Source organism: Zea mays, chromosome 6 (assembly GCF_902167145.1).
Source record: "Zea mays cultivar B73 chromosome 6, Zm-B73-REFERENCE-NAM-5.0, whole genome shotgun sequence".
In the NCBI taxonomy this organism is placed as follows: domain Eukaryota; kingdom Viridiplantae; phylum Streptophyta; class Magnoliopsida; order Poales; family Poaceae; genus Zea; species Zea mays.
This window is the reverse complement of record NC_050101.1, coordinates 94,928,779-94,948,235: the sequence shown is the minus strand read 5'-3', so window position 1 is coordinate 94,948,235 and position 19,457 is coordinate 94,928,779. Positions and strand designations below refer to the sequence as shown.

Sequence of the window (19,457 nt, the reverse complement as noted above, 5' to 3'; positions counted from 1 at the left end):
AAGAAAATGATCAACAAGCAAATAACTAATTAAACACTTAAAAGTAAAATTATGATTACCATATTTTACTAATTTTATTATTTTTAGTTGATGGATTTTGTGGTGTTACAAACCTACCCCTCTTAAAAAGAATCTCGTCCTCGAGATTAAGAACCTTCTGAGAATAGCTGAGGGAATTCTGCTCTGAGTTCAACTTCTCTTTCCCAATTGGCCTCATCTTCCGAATGATGACTCCACTGAACCTTGCACATGTTAATGACCTTACTCCGTGTAATTCTGCGAGATGTTTCTAGAATTCTGACCGGGTACTCCGAATAGGTCAAATCCTCATTAACATTCAGTTCTTCCATAGGTAACTGTTCTTTTGGTACCCTTAAGCACTTCTTAAGTTGTGACACGTGAAATACGTCATGCACATCTGATAATCTATCGGGTAGCTCTAACTGATAGGCTACTTCACCTTTTCTTTCCAAAATCTTGAATGGGCCGATATAGCGAGGTGATAATTTTCCTTTAACCTTAAACCTTTTCATTCCTCTCATCGGTGAAACTTTAAGGTAGACAAAGTCTCCTACTTCAAACATCAACTCTCTTCTTCTATTATCAGCATAGCTCTTCTGTCTTGACTGTGCTGTCTTCAAATTTTCTCTAATAATCTGTACTTGTTTTCCGCCTCTTGGAGAATTTCTGGACCAAATACTTGACTTTCTCCAGTCTGATTCCAGTAAAGCGGTGTTCTACACTTTCGTCCATAAAGTGCTTCAAATGGTGCCATTTTTAGACTTGCCTGATAACTGTTGTTATACGAAAATTCTGCATAAGGCAAACTTTTATCCCAGCTTCTACCATGCTTTAGAGCGCAAGCTCTTAGCATATCCTCCAACACTTGGTTTGTCCTTTCTGTTTGTCCATCCGTCTGCGGATGATAAGCTGAACTAAAATTTAGCTTGGTATCCATGGACTCATGAAGTCTTTTCCAAAAGCGCGAGGTAAATTGGGTTCCTCGATCTGATACGATCTTCTTCAGTACTCCATGCAGACAAACAATCCTCGACATGTATAACTCTGCTAACTGGGCTCCCGAGTAAGTTGTCTTCACAGGTATAAAATGTGCCACTTTAGTTAACCTGTCTACTATGACCCATATTGAATCATAGCCATCTCGAGTACGGGGTAGTCCAACTATAAAGTCCATACTGATTTCTTCCCATTTCCATTCCGGTACCTTGAGAGGTTGTAGCAATCCTGCTGGTCTTTGGTGTTCGGCTTTAACTCGCTGACACACGTCATATAATGCAACATGAGTAGCAACATCTCTTTTCAATCTGTACCACCAATACTTTTCCTTAAGATCCTGGTACATCTTTGTACTTCCAGGGTGAATAGAGTAAGCTGAATCATGAGCTTCTCTCAAAATAAGTTGGCGTAATTGCTCGATTTCTAGTACACAGATTCTCTTCTTAAACCATACTGTGCCTTGTTCATCTTCCGTGAAATCTGGGGCTTTACCCAAACTAATCAAAACTTTAATTTCCTTGATTTTCTCATCAGACTCTTGTCCTTTACGAATCTCTTCTTCCAAAGTAGATTCAACTTCCATCACGGTTGCTTCTACATTATTGAGAAATCCAAGGTTGAGTTGTTCCATTTCCCAGCACAATTCCTGTGACATCAAATAAGTAGTGATGTTGTTCACTTGACCCTTACGGCTCAAAGCATCAGCTACTACATTTGCCTTTCCGGGGTGATATTGTATCTCCAAGTCATAGTCCTTAATCAACTCAAGCCATCTTCTCTGTCTGAGGTTGAGTTCTTTCTGAGTGAATATATATTTCAAGCTTTTGTGATCCGTGAAGATTTTGCACTTGTTTCCAATCATATAGTGCCTCCAAATCTTCAAAGCATGCACTACGGCAGCTAGTTCCAAATCATGCGTAGGATAATTCTTCTCATGTTTCCTCAACTGTCTTGAAACATAAGCAATCACCTTTCCTTCTTGCATTAGCACACATCCAAGTCCAAGGTGTGACGCATCGCAATACACATCAAATCCCTTGTGGATGTCTGGCATTACCAATATTGGTGCAGTGGTTAATCTTTTCTTGAGTTCTTCAAAACAATTCTGGCAAGCTTCATCCCACTTGAATTCTTTACCTTTCTCTAGTAGTGAGGTAAGAGGCTTCACTAACTTGGAAAATCCTTCAATAAATCTTCTGTAGTATCCTGTCAATCCAAGAAAACTTCTGATCTTGGACGCATCCTTTGGTTGTTTCCAATCCAGTATCTCACTTATCTTTCCTGGGTCCACTTTAATTCCACCATCGGTAACGATATGTCCTAGGAAAGCAACTTCCTTAAGCCAGAAATCACACTTCGAGAATTTTGCATATAATTGGTTGTCACGTAGCTTTTGTAGGACTAGCCTTAGATGATCTTCATGTGTTTCTTCATTCGGAGAATATATCAGTATGTCGTCAATGAATACGACCACAAACTGATCAAGATATTCCATGAATACTTTATTCATCAAGTTCATAAAGTATGCCGGTGCATTAGTCAGTCCAAACGACATGACCAAAAACTCATATAATCTGTATCTCGTCGTGAAGGTTGTCTTGGGTACATCTTCTGCTCGAATCTTTAACTGATGATATCCTGATCTCAGATCTATCTTCAAGAATATCTTAGCTCCTTTCATCTGATCAAATAAATATTCAATCCGAGGTAGTGGATATTTATTCTTGATGGTTACTTCATTTAAACTTCTATAATCAACGCACATTCTCCTCGAACCATCCTTCTTGTTCACAAATAACACTGGGGCTCCCCAAGGGGATGAACTTGGGTGAATGAAACCTTTTTTTAGTAATTCTTCTATTTGTTTCTTCAGTTCTACTAAATCTTTGACATCCATTCTATATGGTCTTTTCGAGATAGGTGCGGTTCCGGGTAATAATTCAATAGAAAACTCTATATCACGGTCGGGTGGCATACCTGGTAATTCCTCCGGAAATACGTCTGGGTATTCGCACACTACTTTGATATTTTCCAAGGGCTTTTCTTCCAAGTGATTGATCACTGTTTTCCCTTTTTCATCTGTTGACTTGTCTATGTTAACTTGGATTCTTTCACCTTGAGGACTTGTCAACATAATTGTTCCATTGGCACACTGTATCACTCCATCACAACTTTTCAACCAGTTGCATCCAAGAATCACATCAATACCGTTGGATCCTAGGACCACTGGGTCGACTGAAAAACTATTCCTTGGATCTTGATATTAACATGGGGGCATGAGTGTGTGGCCTTCATGTCACCTCCCGATGAACTAATGTGTAATATCTTCTTAAGAGGATACTTAGGTATGTTATGTTTTTCCACAAATGACTCAGTTATAAAAGAATGCGATGCTCCAGAGTCAAATAAAACTGATGCAGGTATGGAGTTAACAAGGAACATACCATACACTATGTCGGCATCCTCAGGCACTGATTCCGCAGTGACGTGATTGACCCTTCCTCTGCTCTAGTTCTGAGGAGTCTTGTTCTGAGCAGATCCACGGGCGGGGGTATTCTGGTCATTCCTCTGAGTATTGCCTTTCTGGGGTGTCTGCTGGTTGCGCCTTGGGCAGTTGTTAGCATAGTGGCCTAGTTCACCGCACTTGAAGTAGCCATTGGGTTGGACAGGTGCGTTGTTTCTGGCCTGCGTGTTACTGGTGCCACCTTGACGATTCTGGAAATTCACACCAGACCTCTGGTTGGTCTGGGAGTTGCTCCTTTGCTGGTTCTGGTTTTGATTATTTCTCTGGCATTGCTGTCCAGAGTGTTGCACTTGATAATTGCTTCCGCCGTGATTTCCAGAGCGGAACTGTGAACCTTGAGCATTGTTTGGCCGGGTGTTCCTGCTGGACTGACCTTGGAACTTCCTTTTATGGTCAGATAATTCCTTCCTTTTGCTCTCAAGGTCAATTGCCTTGTTCAGGAGTGTCTGGAAGTTGGGAAAAGTGTGACTCTGAAGTTGATAGTTCAGAGGTCCAATTAGTCCTTCCAGGAAACGCTCTTGGCGCTTCTCATCAGTGTCCACTTCTTCAGGGGCATAACGTGAAAGCTGAGTGAAGCGATCACGATACTCACTGACAGACATATTCCCTTGAGTAAGGGAAAGGAACTCCTTCTTCTTCAGCTTCATAATTCCCGAAGGAATGTGATGAGCGTGGAAGTTCTCTTCGAACTCCTGCCAGGTTATGGTATCAGCATTGGGATGTGCGGTTGTGAAGGCATCCCACCAATCAGACGCAGCTCCCTCAAGTCTTCCTGAGGCGTACAAGACCTTCTCCCAGTCGTTGCACTGAGTTATGTCCAGCTTCTTCCCAATGACTTTGAGCCAGTCATCGGTGTCTAGAGGATCAACCACATGAGAGAATGTTGGCGGATGATGACTCATGAAATCCCGGTGCTTATCTCTGGCCGGGGGTGCATACTGCTGCTGCTGGGGTTGCTGATTCTGCTGGTTCTGTTGTAATTGCTGAACAGCCGCAGTGAGTCCTTGCAGAATCTGCATCTGGGCGGCGATGAACTACTCCATATTGGGATTCGGGGGTGGTGGTGGTGGTACTTGTTGACCACGCTGGTTCTGGTTGTTAGGTCCTTGACGTGGGTTCACCATCTGATTGGTTAGGAAGTGAGATCCTTATAAAAGTGAGGAGTAGAAAAGATTCTAGAGGGAAAATAGCTTAAGTTTTAAAAATTTTATATGTTCTTATGGCCATCATTCCATAAGACCATTGCACTCAAACAAAGATCCAAACCAAACATTTCAACCAATCACCATCACATGGTTGTTATTTATTAATATGAAAACTTAAATAGAGTTTCATCGTCTAACACGAAGTATGACTTATTACATCATAGCTTAAAACTTAAAGCAGCCTAGTGACGGATCTGGGCTCTCCATAACACAGCCTCTTGCGGGGAGGAGACAACGCCATGGCGGGAACCTGAGCTTCGGGCGGATCCAGTCCTTGCAGTTGGGCTTCCAGGGCTGCAATCCTGGCGTGGGCATTCTCCAGCTCCAAATGCACCCTATAGAGATCCAGGGAGGCACTGTCCAGGTCGGTGTTGAGTCCGGCCACTACACCAGCTAGGGTGTTGAGGCGGTCCTCACCAGGTTCTCCTGGGACGATGTTGGTCTGGCTTTCTCCACGCAGACGCTGAGGAAGATGCCTGAACCTCGTGTTCTGCAGCTGCTGCCGGTAGGTGTGGCTGAGCGACCATAGGGTCCGACGGGCAGCATCGCTGACCGAGGCAGCGTAGATGGACAGTGGCGTTAGGGACTCGTGAGCAGACAGAGTCCTGAATCCCCTGTCACCTGCATCCATCACCCTGACGTGGATGCGAGTGATGTAATAGCAAGCCCGGGGAGGCTCGCTCACTCGCCTCGTCTCGTACAGGGGGTGGACGTAGGTGCCTAGCGCGTGCAGCACCTCTTGCAGCAGGTTGGGGAAGTGCCCTGTCTCGAACATTGATGTATAATGTTCGACAACAGGACCAAACCCCATGAAGTTGTCCTGCTGGGCGTAGTCAGCTTCCTCGTGGACGTGTTCGTCTTCTCCATCGTCTTCGTCGTCGTCATCCTCGTCATCGCCATCTCCGGAGTCGTCGGGGTCGTCGCCTCTAGGTGCAGGTGCTTGGAAGGCTGGTGCAGACGGTGCTGACGTCGATGACCCAGCTGCGAAGTCCAGGGACTCTGCCAACGGGGTGGGCGTCGGCAGCTGTTCCTCCGAGCTGTCCTCCAGGTTGATTACATTCTCCATTCGGACGGGAGGGAGATCCGCCGGAACTTCCTCGACTACCACTGGGTAGACCGGGATCTGCCGGGGCTGAGGGGCGTAGCTGGTGTTGATGCGGGTAGTTTGGAGAGTGCGAACCATCTACAAGAGAAGTGTCAACTCAGTTGAATTTCAAAGAGGTAAGACTGATAAAGGAATTTATAGGAATGAAATTAGCAAGTTTTGAACAACTAGGCTTTCCATTTCTAACTAATCTAACGACCTAGGGTCAGCATAACTTTGATACCACTTCTGTCACACCCGGTTCCAGGGGGTAGAACCGAGCGCATAGCATATGTGTGCCAGGATCCATTTCCACACATATGTTGACGTCACAAGTGTAATATATCAAAAGACAATGCAATAAAGGCGTAAAGAGAGTATAATACTTTATTACATCATCTGAAACATTGTATCTTTAACAAGTATCACATCAAAGTAAAGCGGAAATAAATAACTGAGAAATCTTCCACAGGAAGTTGACCGGCGCATCGTTAGACTTAGAATTCATCGTCGTCGATAAAATCTCCATCAAAATCTCCAGCATCACCCTCTGATCAAAATAAGCAAGGGTGAGCTCACTTATGGTCGGGGCTCAGCAAGTGGGGGAAAATAATTAATGCAGGTATAACAAGGTGAGGCTAAGGTTGAGCAGTAAGCATTTTAGTTGGTCAACATTTTATTAACAACACCTGTCTTACTAATAAGAGTGAATCCCAAATATCCCATTTAAACAAAGGAATATGAGTATAACAAAAACACTTAAGTGAAACCACTTAAGCAAATTATTGGCAGATCATCGGATCTCAATTTATGTCCATCTTTAAGTTCAATTATCATGTGAGGAGTCCAGGTCGCTCATAACCGGGAGCACGGCTGATATATCAGTTTTACACTCTGCAGAGGTGGTACAACTTTACCCACAAGCCATGTATCCCATCTAGCCCGGGTTGATCGGACCCTTAGACACTGCCGAGGTAAATGGCTAGGGATCCATTATGAGGTTTTCACAAAATACACTTAATACGAAGCAACCCGCTAAGGTTTCTAAAGACGATGGTGGTGGCCCCTGGGTGAAGTACCTTAGCCAAGAATATGACCCCATGTTAACGTGGGCTGCCAGCACCTACCGCTCCCCCTCTTGCCCATATTTCAGGTAAGGTTGCTAGGCACTAAGCATATAGAGCTAATTACCAAAGCCAGAGTCATGATAGCACTCGTGGTTGCACTGTTATCCTGGGTGATCACTCCATGTTCCAATTAATACGTAATAATGTTGTTTTTAACCATCGGGTTAATGTCATAACTGCCAATTAAATTTTTAGAACATTAATACCAATTAATGAGTGACATTAAAATCATTAAGTTAAGCAGTAGCACAAATTTTGCAAAGTTTAATTATGTCATAACTGCCAATTAAATCAAAAAGTAAACATTATTATATGCAATGATTGGGTACATTAACACGTCGCACTAATCACATCTTAATTACGTACTAATCGCATAAATACTTATTAATTCAATTATAGCTATTAATGTGAATCCTGATGGTGAATTTATGAGTGGGTGTAATAAATACAGTTTAAATATATTTTAACATCATTAATGAAAATAAATAATACTTATTGTATTTTAATACTAATAAATAAATTAATACCTTTTATTACTTCTAACTCAAATTAGTTAATATAGCAAAAATGAATTTAATAATATTAATATTCTAAAAATCTACATAAATTGGTAATTGGACTTTTTATAACACAAGTGAGGATATTTTGACATAAACTAGTATTTTGTTTAATCTAAAAATCTAAGTGCTCAATTTGCGAACAAGATTATTTAACTAGCAAAAAATCTATTTTCCACACTACCGGTGATATTTTCTCCTTTCTTTATAACAAGAAAATGTTAATAAAATAATTAGCTAAATCTTCTAGAAATTCTATATTATTCATATGACACGCGTTCTATACCATTTTTCTAAATCCATTTAAAATGCACCTAACTATAAATCTCCAACTAGTTTCTAAAGTTTATTGTGACCACATTTAACTACAAAAATTCATATCTAGTATTTTTATCGCCAACGGGTGACTACTAAATGTTGTCATATTTCTCTAATCCAAAATTCAACGCCACGACTAACATGACATAACACGGTGCTAATAATCGCATGAATCTACCAAACAATTCCATAACGCATATACACATAAATTGCGAATCACACTTGTTCATATTACAACAAATAAAATATACAACTCATGAATCAAACCAAAAAGTACTTTTATAAAATACACAAAATAAATTTGAGTCGTCTTCAACCTTAGGTTCGCGCGTGTGACGGGGATGGATCGACGGGGTTCGGCCGGGTGAAGAAAAGCAGGGGCTCGACTACGGACGGCGAGTACGAGGCTCCGGCGACGAACTGCAGCTCCGATGAACTCCGGCGATGAACGGCAACAAACGACAGCGTCGAGCAGCGTACTGGCGAGCTAGAGAGATGGAGTGAGCTTGGGTAGGCAGGAGAAAGGAGAGGGTCTCTGCTGCCTTTTTATAGAGAGAGGGAGGGGAGAGGAGAGGTCACTGCCAGAGAGAGCTTCAATGGGGCGCTGCTGTCCTTCATGGCCATCACTAGCTACATTACCAGATAATAACGAGGGAGAGAGTAATGGAGAGGAGGGAGAAACGGAAGAAATCAATCTTCATAACGCAAGAAACGGACGTGAGGTCTCGGCAACGGGCAGCGCGGCTCGCGCGGGGTCGCAGGCAATGCAGGGGTGGCACGGCGCTTGGGCTTCGGCAGGAAGGCATGGCGCGGGCGCGGCGTCGGGCTCAGATGTCGGCTCGGCTGCGCAGGGCGGGGCGCGCGGCTTGCGCGCGCGCGCGGCGCGGACGAGAGCAGGGGCGCTCGGCATCGGCGGGCGCTGCTCGGCAGGGAGCGCGGGCTCGCGCGGCGGCGCCTGGGCGGCTGTGCGCGCGCGGCTGGGAGGAGGCGAGTGGAGAGAGAGAAGCGGGTGGGGAGAGAATAGAGAGAGAGAGAGAGAGGGTTGGGAGGCGGCAGCGGCTACTGGCCTCTGCCAGGGAGCGCGCGCGGTGTGTGGAGTTAGGGTTTGGGGTCTTGGGCCCCAAGTGGGCCGGCTAGTTATGATTTAGTTTTTTTTCTAATTCCGAGATGCAGTTTTAAAGAGCTCGAAAAATCATAAAAATTCACCAAAAATATTTATAAATAAAATACTTGTTTTTGGACTAATAATTACTATATTACTTAATTATTATTTTAATTACTAGGATTTCTTTTTAAAAGGAAGTTAATAACAATCATCTGATCCATCAAGCACATACAAAGAAAATGATCAACATGCAAATAACTAATTAAACACTTAAAAGTAAAATTATGATTACCATATTTTACTAATTTTATTATTTTTAGTTGATGGATTTTGTGGTGTTACATAAGGCCTCTGGGCTATGTCGCCTCTGCATTTAATGAGACATGTCCATTCCGCAAGCGGCGTGTCTATCCATTCCACTGGCAGGTGATGTGCCGCCTCAGCATTTAATGAGACCTATCCATTCCGCTGGCAGGCGGCGATCTGTCTATTCCGCAGGTGGCGTGCCTGTCCATTCCACTGGTAGGCGGCACACCCATACTGCCGCGTGCACTATGCTCATCATTACTCGCATGTTACCAAGGAAGCTACCGCCGCATATCAATACTGCGCGAGCTGCGGACAACATGGGCCTGGAGATTGCAGAGACGTCACCTGCATTAGTTACTCCAATGATGTATTCCTTCCTTTATACTCCTAGGCCCACATGTCGGGGCTCAGCATCCTTGTATGTACCTCCCTTGAGCTATAAAAGGGAAGGCACACAACGTAACAAGACACACCCAACTCAGACTCTCAGACATATTCAATACAACATACAGTGGAGGTAAGGTTTTACGCTCCAGCGGCCTGAACCACTCTAAACGTTTGTGTGCTCTCGTGTTTCCATCCTCCATCTAGCAGACAGGCAAACCGCTAAGGCCCCTCCTCATCTTAGGATTTAGGGCGAGTGCATTTCGCCACCCGGTCGGAGAATTTCCTCTCCGACATGCACCAGATATGTTCTCTTTATATATATATTGTAGGAAACGGGTGACGCCTAAGAGGGGGTGAATTAGGACTTCTAAAACTTTTACTAAACTAGGCCACACATAAATCTCTAGAGCAAAACCTATGCACATAATTAAATTAGAATGTGCAAACTAGGTTTTGTCTAAGTGTTGCTATCTCTACCGCAATGGATAAGTTTCAATCTACACTATATAAGCATAAAGACAAGATTGAAACTTAAATGCTTAATATAAATGTGGAAGTTAAAGAGCGAGGTAGAGATATAAATTCTCGTGGATGATGCCGGTATTTTTATCGAGATATCCGGAACTGCGCAAGGTTCCGACTAATCCTCGTTGGTGCCGCTACGCAAAAGGAAGCCCACGCGAGGGCAAACACCTCAGTCGAGTAACTCCATAAAGAGTCGCGGGCCTTCTCCATTTGCAATTGGTGCTCCGCTTCCGGCTCTTCTCGGACGCTCCCCGTCGTATCCACTATCGAGCTTTTGACCAAAACAACGTGGGCCTCGTTCCCTCCGGTACACGGTGGCGACCGTGACACAAACGAGGTTGTCACGGTCTCGCAAGGCTCTCGCCCCACTCGGTACAATTATAACGGCTCGCGCAAGAGCCGAGGGTTTGTGTAGTTTTACAAAACTCACCCAACTAACTAGGGTTCACCTAGAGCAAGTGCTAAAGCGGTCTAACTAACCTAAGCACTTCGCAAAGCACCTACGCTAATCATCGAACGATTCTATTAAACACTTGGGTGTTTGAGCTCTTGGAAATGTGCATTATATGCCTTGGTATGTTGCTTGGGCTCTCACACTAGGAAATGGCTGGTTGGGGTGTATTTATAGCCCCCAACACAAAACTAGTCGTTGGAGGAAAGCTGTTGCTTTCTGCGGCACACCGGACAGTCCGGTGCCCCCTAGCCGTTGGATCTGTCAGTCGACCGTTGGGCTGTTAGCCTTTGCACCGGATGGTTCGGTGTCACACCGGACAGTCCGCGCCTCCTCCACAGTGCCACCTGGAACTAGCTGTTGGGCTATGGTTCCCTAGTGCACCGGACAGTCCGACGTGTGGCACCGGACAGTCCAGTGCCCTCAACCGGACAGTCCGCCTGTGGCAACACAGTTCTTCATTTTTTGGACTTTGCTTGATACTTTTTGATCTTCTCTTGTGATCTTCATATTGTATTATTTTGAGGTGTTACTTTCCTCAATGCCTTAGTCCAAGTAACTTTAGCATCCTGTGAACTACAAACACAAACACTCGCAAACACATTAGTCCACAGGTTGCGTTGATCATCAAATACCAAAACTCATTAAGCCAAATGGACTGGGGTTCATTTTCCTTACAATCTCCCCCTTTTTGGTGATTGATGACAACACAACCAAAGCAAGCAAATATAACAAACATTTGAATGAGAATATGCAATTTACTTGCTAGGATACATGTTTGTCCCTACAATGTGACATTATGGACTTAAGCCTCTCCCTAACTCCATAATTCACTTACTTCCTATTTAGACCAAAGAACCAAAACCACTTGAAGAAATAAAATTTTAAATTGGTGGTGTTTGGTGTTTGATACAATTTTCATTGCTTTGGTCCCTAAACTTCTCCCCCTTTGGCATCAACCACCGAAAAGGAAGACATTAAAAGCATGTAGGAAGCAAATAAGACTTGCCCTCATAATGGATTTGTCAATTGATACCGATTGTAGAATACCAATTGAAACCCCTAATTGTTACTCCCCCTAAATGAGTGTTCTCTTTAGAAAGAAATTTCTTCCCCTTTTTAGAGACGAAGAAATACTCCCCCTAATAGAGATCTTCTACTTAGGAAAAAGCATGTGAAAATAGAGGTGCAAGACATGATTTGATTAGACTAACTTCCTTATGCATAGGTAACAGAATATGATTTACCCACTTATGCATGTATAGCAACATGGAAGTATAAAATATGAAATATAGTCTAACCAAATGTTGGAGAAGACATGTAAGTAATACTAAATGTAGTCTCAAAGTTACCAATTAAAACCAATGGCAGACCATTTGAAGACAAGTGTAGACTTGTAAGACGTAAGAGTTCTTGTAGATTTGCAGTGGAAGCTTGTTGTCTTTCTCCGGGGACTTCATTTTCTTTACAATGAGACTATTACATGAAATAGACTTGAAAAAGGTATTAGTCTCAAAGTCTTAGATTATAGAGTAACCTCCCCCTGGATATGTGCATACAAGTTTTGAATACTTGTAGGAGACATGCACTTTGATTTGATATCAAGAGGGGCAAAATTATCTATAATCCGAGCTTTGGCACATATAAGTTAAATGATACCAAATGTAGGATGTAAGATTTTTAAAGCATTAGCATCATTTACTTAGGAATGTTCAATAAGTTATGTGCCGTGCTTAACTAAACAATTTAAACCATGTAGGTTTGCTCATAAATATGAATTAAAAACAGGCAATCCTACCATGTGATTTACCTAGTATGCATGCATTTAAAAACAAGTAAATACCAAATGTAATACTAGGCATGAAAGGTAAAACTAGATACAAGAAAATAGATACGCATATCTAAAAATAAGGAATACAATAAATCTAGTTACCTTAGTCATGGGTGGGGAGATTTGGGTCCAAAATATTCACTAACCAACTTGGCAATAAACTTGATCTAATATGATGTATCCCATGATATACATCCTAAATTTGCCAAGTCTCCAAATTCCTCGACGTCCTTCAGACTACTCACTTCCCTTTCGGGGTCCAAACCTTCTTGGTGCTTTTCATGGTTGAAATTATTTCCTTTGGCACCCAGATGCGTTTGTCTTCCTTTCCTTTGTTGGCTTGCTTGTTGCTCTTGATTGCTATCACCTTTTCATTCTTTTTCTTCTTGATCAAATATGGTGTAGCAGCCTTTTTGTCCACCTTTTTCATGTAGGTGTTGGAGATTTTGCTTGTTGGCTTTTACTTGAGCTTTTGCTTTTGCTTATCACTGGTCTTCGCCTTGCATTGGAAAGACTTGTGCCCTTGTTTGTGACATAGCCTACAAATCACAATTTCACCCTCCACAGGCTTGTTCACTCCCGCAGTGGTGTTATCCTATGAAGGTTGGATTTGTTTGGCTTTGCCTTTCTTTTCATACAAAGCCTTGCCAAGGCGAGCCACTTCTTGCCTTAATTGCTCATTTTCCTTTGCAACCTCATTCGTACATGTTTCTACAACAATATTCTTAATAAGAACTTGATTGCAGGGGTTAGAATCATTAATTAAATCAGAGCAAGAAGTAGAAGCATCTTTCTTAATAATTTTAGGAATTTCAACTAAAGATGCCCCTGAGTTGCTACCAATGTTCTCTAGCTTTGTAGTTAGCTCATTATTGTGTATGCTAAGAATTTCCATTTTTCATAGCAAATTTTTAATAGCTTCTTGGGAGCTAGCTAACCTAGCCTTGAGTTTTTTATTCTTTTTAATAAGACTATCATCGGTAGCAGTGGATGGAGCACTAGACTCTAGTAACTCAATTTTAGTTGATAGCTCACTATTTAAGTTTGCAGAAGTTTTAAAATTTTCTGGCAAACCTTTATAATCATTTTGGGAGCTAATCAACTTACTTTTCAAGGTTTTAAGTTGAGCCTTTTGCTTAGTGCAAACATCCTGAAAAAATTTTACGGCTTCCGCAAGCTCATCCACGGAGGGCTTTCCCTCACCTTCATCATCACTACTACTTTCATCACTAGAGGATGGAATACACATTTTACCTCTTGCCATAAGCACTTGTGTGATGACCGTGATGAGCGTGATGAGGACCAGTGGTTGCGCGTCTTTGGAGGTTCATCTTCGCTTGAAGAATCATCCCAAGTTTTGACACTTGTTAGTGCCTTGCCTTTGCTCCTCTCCTTTTTGGGTACGACCATGGTTGGACAGTTGTCCCTAAAGTGGCCCTTCTCCCCGCATGCGAAGCATCCTCTCTTTCTTTGCTTTTTCCTGTCAATGTTAAAGAGAAAATTCTCTACCTGCAGGGGCACACCCATTAGATTAATCTTGCGGATCATCCCCATTACCTTTCTGACGCATTGGATTATTTCTTCATCCTTGGAGGATGATGTTGATGGTTGATTATCTTCTTCATCATCACTTTCTTCTTCTTCCTCTTCTTCACTTGAGGAACTTGGAGTGGCAGCCTTCTTTTTACCCTTCCTTTCATCACATGCAAAAGCATATGACCTTGAGAAAGTTGGCTCCTCTCCCTGACCCATTTTTAGTGACATCTCAAAGGTCACGATTTTCCCAATCATGATGGTCGGGGTCATTATACTCAAGTCCTCCAGGTTGTGGAGAATAGTGATGATGCTCTCATAACTTTGTTGTGGTAGTAGAGAGATAATCTTCCTCACAATGTCCGCATCACCTAGCTTATTAATGCCAATAGAATTGAACTCATTAATAATTAGATTCAAACGAGAATACATATCTCTAACAAGCTCATTTTCTTTCATAGCAAAAGAATTATACTCATTTAAGACTAGGCAATGTTTTTGCTCACGGACATTAGATGTGCCGTCATGGAGCTCATGCAATTTTAGCCAAATCTCATTGGCAGTTTTCAAAGTAAAAAACTTGATTGAAAATATCTATGCTAAGAGATTCATACAAGCAATTTTGTGCTCTAGCATTTAAATGAATTTCTTTTTCCTCACTCGTGGTGGGTTTCTCGAGATTTTTGGGTGGTTTCATCCCATCACGAGTGACCCTCCAAACACCTAAATCAACGTCCTCTAGGTAACAAGTCATTCTAGCACTATAATATAAGAAGTTAGTGTCGTCGAAGTATGGTATCCTATGGGTATCCATCCCTTCCTCTATAAAGTGTCGGCTCTTTTAGCGGTGAGGCTAAAGCGTTTCAAATGAGCTAAACCAGGCTCTGATACCACTTGTAGGAAACGGGTGACGCCTAAGAGGGGGCGAATTAGGACTTCTAAAACTTTTACTAAACTAGGCCACACATAAATCCCTAGAGCAAAACCTATGCAAATAATCAAATTAGAATATGCAAACTAGGTTTTGTCTAAGTGTTGTTATCTCTACCGCAATGGCTAAGTTTCAATCTACACTATATAAGCATAAAGACAAGATTGAAACTTAAATGCTTAATATAAATGCGAAAGTTAAAGAGCGAGATAGAGATGCAAACTCTCGTGGATGACGCCGGTATTTTTACCGAGGTATCCGGAACCGCGCAATGTTCTGACTAATCCTTGTTGGTGCCCCTACGCAAAGGGAAGCCCACGCGAGGGCCAAGCACCTCGGTCGAGTAACTCCATAGAGAGCCGCGGACCTTCTCCACGCGCAAGTGGTGCTCCGCTTCCGGCTCCTCTCGGACGCTCCCCGCCATCTCCATTATCGAGCTTTTGGCCGAAACGCCGCGGGCCTCGTTCCCTCCGGTACACGGTGGCGGTCGTGACACAATCGCGGTTGTCACGGTCTCGCAAGGCTCTCGCCCCACTCGGTACAATTACAACGGCTCGCGCAAGAGCCAATGGGTTGTGTGGTTTTACAAAACTCACTCAACTAACTAGGGTTCACCTAGAGCAAGCGCTAAAGTGGTCTAACTAACCTAAGCACTTCGCAAAACACCTATGCTAATCACCGAGTGATTCTATTAAGCACTTGGGTGTTTGAGCTCTTGGAAATGTGCACTATATGCCTTGGTATGTTGCTTGGGCTCTCACACTAGGAAATAGCCGGTTGGGGGTGTATTTATAGCCCCCAACACAAAACTAGCCGTTGGAGGAAAGTTGCTGCTTTCTGCGGCACACCGGACAGTCTGGTGCCCCTGTCCGATGCCCACTAGCCGTTGGATCTGTCAGTCAACCGTTGGGCTGTTAGCCTTTGCACCGGACGGTCCGATGTCACACCAGACAGTTCGTGCCTCCTCCACAGTGCCACCTAGAACTAGCCGTTGGGCTACGGTTCCCTGGTGCACCGGACAGTCCGCCTATGGTAACACAGTTCTTCGTTTTTTAGACTTTGCTTGATACTTTTTGATCTTCTCTTGTGATCTTCATAATGTCTTCTTTTGAGGTGTTGCTTTACTCAATGCCTTAGTCCAAATAACTTTAGCATCCTATGAACTACAAACACAAACACTCGTAAACACATTAGTCCACAAGTTGCGTTGATCATCAAACACCAAAACTCATTAAGTCAAATAGACTGGGATCCATTTTCCTTACAATATATGCATGTTATTAGGCATTTCATGCATGCGTTTGTCTATCTACACAAATAATTATTAGGCATTTCATGCATGCGTTTGTCTATCTACACAAATAATTATTACAAAAGACGAATGGTCAGAAATATGAAAAAAAAATTAGCATAAGCTGGTCATCATAGTGCATTGAGGATGGCAGCTGAACCAGTGGAGATTGTATTTGGCAACTAGCATTCAATTGCAGCGAATTCATTGTCAGTTACTACAACTTTCTTGGTTTCGTTGGCCCCTGCTGGCTATCATTTCAATGGTACTTTTCAAATCACTATGAAGAAGGGTGACGTGACTTCCGTCTCCTTCGGCCCTCTCACGATCATAAAGTATTGGCTTCAGTGATGCCGTCCAACCACACAGTATTGCCTTCTCGTGTCAAGGGCATGACAAGAACAACGAATCGACGCCCCCCACCCCAATTAAACCCAACTGCAACGATCGAGGACAGTCTTGCTGTTTCCATATGCCAGTTAATCCATTTTACATCAAACAGGTACAGGAACTGACGCCTTAATGGAGGTATCTCGTCGTTTATTTGTCAGGCAACTGGGAAGCCAAGAAACCTGTTGATCAGGGCGACGACTGGCTTGGCATCCCCTGGCTCGTAAGGAACCAGCGTCTCCAGGTCCATTGCCCGGATGGTCTCTCCCAGTGTTTGTGGGCGTGCGCAGAAGAGGTGCTTCCTTTCAGCCAATTCTTCTGCTAGTTCGCTCTGGTGATTGTCCATCAGATCCTCGTTTACAACGACGATAAGCGGTTTGCCCAGCCGCAGCGTCTCAAATATGCTTCCTGAACCTGCCAGTGCCAAACCTTGAGAAACAAAACAATAAATAGAATAGACACACAAGATATTTCAAACAAAAGACTTTGTCGATCGCAAGGTCGGTCTGGCTTTAAAGCTTGCTGATCATTTTGAGCATCACGAACCTGAAACAAAAAAACTCATGCTGCCTGGAAGTTTTGATTCACTGCTGCAGAATAGTCCTTATGCAGAGTATTCAATGATACAGAAATGGAAAAAACAAATTGATAGTAGCAAAAGATGGAGCGGATTCTGAGCAATCAGTGAATTGGAGAGAAACCATGGGGGAGGAATCCTATTCCCATTCAAAACCATGGATCCTTTCAATTCCCTGGTCACCAAATCAGCTCAGAAAGGTTAAGTTATATTCTAGTTGCAATTAACAAACCCACCTTTTACATTCCTTGTACTGTCCTGGATTCTAGGGTAACCTAGCGATCTTTCATGACAACAGAGACATGGTTCTTAACACCAGAGGTTCTAGTCCTTAGGGGGTGTTTGGTTTTTTTAGTTACCCTCCTAAAATTTCTATTTGAGAGGCCTTATTTAAGTCACACTGTTTGGTAGTTTAGGGACTAAACCCCTTAATCATTTACTGGTTCTCTTGCATCTATTAAGAGGATGTTTAGTTCCCACCTCCTAAACTTTTAGTCACTTTTAGTTCCTAAAATACCAAATGGGGTAACTAAAATAGGTCTTCCAAATATGATATGATTTCTAGGGACTAAAGTTTAGGAGTGTGACTAAAGAAACCAAACACCCTCTAAGGATGAAAGGTTCTCAAATCTCAGTCACTTCATCAGATCAGATGAATAAGGAAGTGAGACAGAGACAGCGTGAAAGTAGCTAAGATTACAAAGAATGCGATAAACTGGTATATATCTCATCATTCCAAAATAGAAAAAGAAGAACAATCTAAAAGGAAGTGTGCCGTTTCACATTTTATGGTCTAACATAGATACAATTACTGGAAAAAGAATTCTCCGACGCATTTAGTTCAAGCTGGCAATTTCAAGATTTGGCCAGGAAAATATATAACACCATGGAACATATTCCAATGTTTTCCGCCATTTGGAAACACTATACGTACCTGCATGGCTGATAACTAAGGAAGCTGTTCTCATATTGTCAGCGATGCTTGGTGAAAATGTGAAATGGTCAACTTGAAGGGTAGCATCTCCTGAGACCTGTAGTCCCAAATAGATAAATACTATTAAGTATTAACTTCACTGTAAAATTAGAAACAGGGGACTAAGGTACCACATGAATATTTAAAAAGGGAAAGCATGGTTAACACGATTAAAGTAAGCAGCTGGTGAAACAAGTTGGACAGGAAGAGTAAATTTGCGCAAATAAATTTGCATGACATCCATTTGCCAAAAAAAACATATATGTTGTGCTTTCAGTTTGCCTTTTCATTTAGGATGACTTAAATCACCAGTTACGAACATCCCTATAAGAAAGAGTACAGATTGTCATAATGCAAACTAGTAGACAGGAATTAAATAGTTGTTAGTTTACTACAGAGGTACAAGCGTACTGACCTTGGATGGAACATATGTTCCTCGGCCCATTTGAATGAGAAGATTACTGTAACCTTTTTGCAGTAAAGCCTTCTTCACTTCCGGAGAATCTACGGCCATGACAAGGGCATCAAAGCACGTGGTCCCCACCGTGACAAATACTGTTCGATGCTCCCTCTCTGCCATCGACCCTAACAAGCAGCGAGCTTATGCTACAAAGCTGTAGGCAAAGAAAACAGGAAATTAGATAATGCTGCAATGTTAGGTAAAACTTGTAACAATAAATGCAGTAGAAGAACAGACCAAGCTGTTTGTTCCAACCATGTACTAATTTCCTGGTAGCTAGGAACATGGGAGCAGATCTTATGCGGAAAAAAAATAGTAGCAAAAGGCAGCTTTCATAACTACAAGGATCGTAGAAACACCACATAAATAGTAGTAAGGCACCAGATTTGAGGTGTGGAGGTAAGGGCGCGGCGGAGGCGCAGGGCACGGCGGGGAGCCGGGGCGGGGGCGCAGGGCCGTCGGCAACGGAGCGGAGAGGAGGAAGGAGAACAGTGATCGGAGGAGGAGGATTGGTACATTTGCCAGCTTCGGTTTGGTCTTTGATGTGGGGGGGCAGCCGGGCAACCCGGGATCTGAACGTAAAGAAAGCCTACGGGCCGAATTGGTCGATCAAATTAGTTGATGCTACGATTTGGCCCACGGGATCCGCCCTTCCTTTAGATCGTTGGCTGGGCCTCCCTACCTAATACGTAGAATAACAGCAAGTAACTTCCTTTAGGCCCACTTTAGAACGTAGAAATAGAGCTGTATGACAACTACAATTCTACAAGAATTAAAAATACAGGAAAACATCAATTAGAGTGCTTGGATGTAGCATATAAAGAACACAAGAATTAGAGGAGAGAGATAGACACAAAGGAAA

At 42.8% G+C, this 19,457-nt stretch overlaps 1 protein-coding gene across 3 annotated transcripts; it reads right to left on the bottom strand.

Moving 5' to 3' along the window:
- Window positions 1-16,111: 16,111 nt before the first annotated feature.
- LOC100217271 (UDP-N-acetylglucosamine transferase subunit alg13) lies at window positions 16,112-19,136 on the bottom strand. Of its 3 annotated transcripts, none has more exons than XM_008649257.4 (4): window positions 18,833-19,136; window positions 18,551-18,749; window positions 18,097-18,193; window positions 16,112-16,999 (listed from the first exon to the last, which is right to left on the bottom strand). In XM_008649257.4, exons 2-4 carry the CDS (start codon window positions 18,713-18,715, stop codon window positions 16,743-16,745), a joined length of 519 nt encoding a protein of 172 aa, XP_008647479.1. In that variant the 5' UTR covers window positions 18,716-18,749; window positions 18,833-19,136; the 3' UTR covers window positions 16,112-16,742. The 3 variants fall into 3 exon arrangements, with proteins under 3 accessions (XP_008647479.1, XP_035815305.1, NP_001137095.1); XM_035959412.1 differs by having other exon boundaries at window positions 18,935-19,136; NM_001143623.2 differs by having other exon boundaries at window positions 16,146-16,999; window positions 18,977-19,086.
- Window positions 19,137-19,457: the final 321 nt, after the last annotated feature.

Coding starts and splice junctions, on each gene's coding strand:
- LOC100217271 (XM_008649257.4), bottom strand. CDS start 18,715: ATGGCAGAGAGGGAGCATCGAACAGTATTTGTCACGGTGGGGACCACG. Junction 18,194..18,550: donor GAACATATGTTCCATCCAAG/GTCAGTACGCTT, acceptor TTGGGACTACAG/GTCTCAGGAGATGCTACCCT. Junction 17,000..18,096: donor CTTAGTTATCAGCCATGCAG/GTACGTATAGTG, acceptor TGGCACTGGCAG/GTTCAGGAAGCATATTTGAG.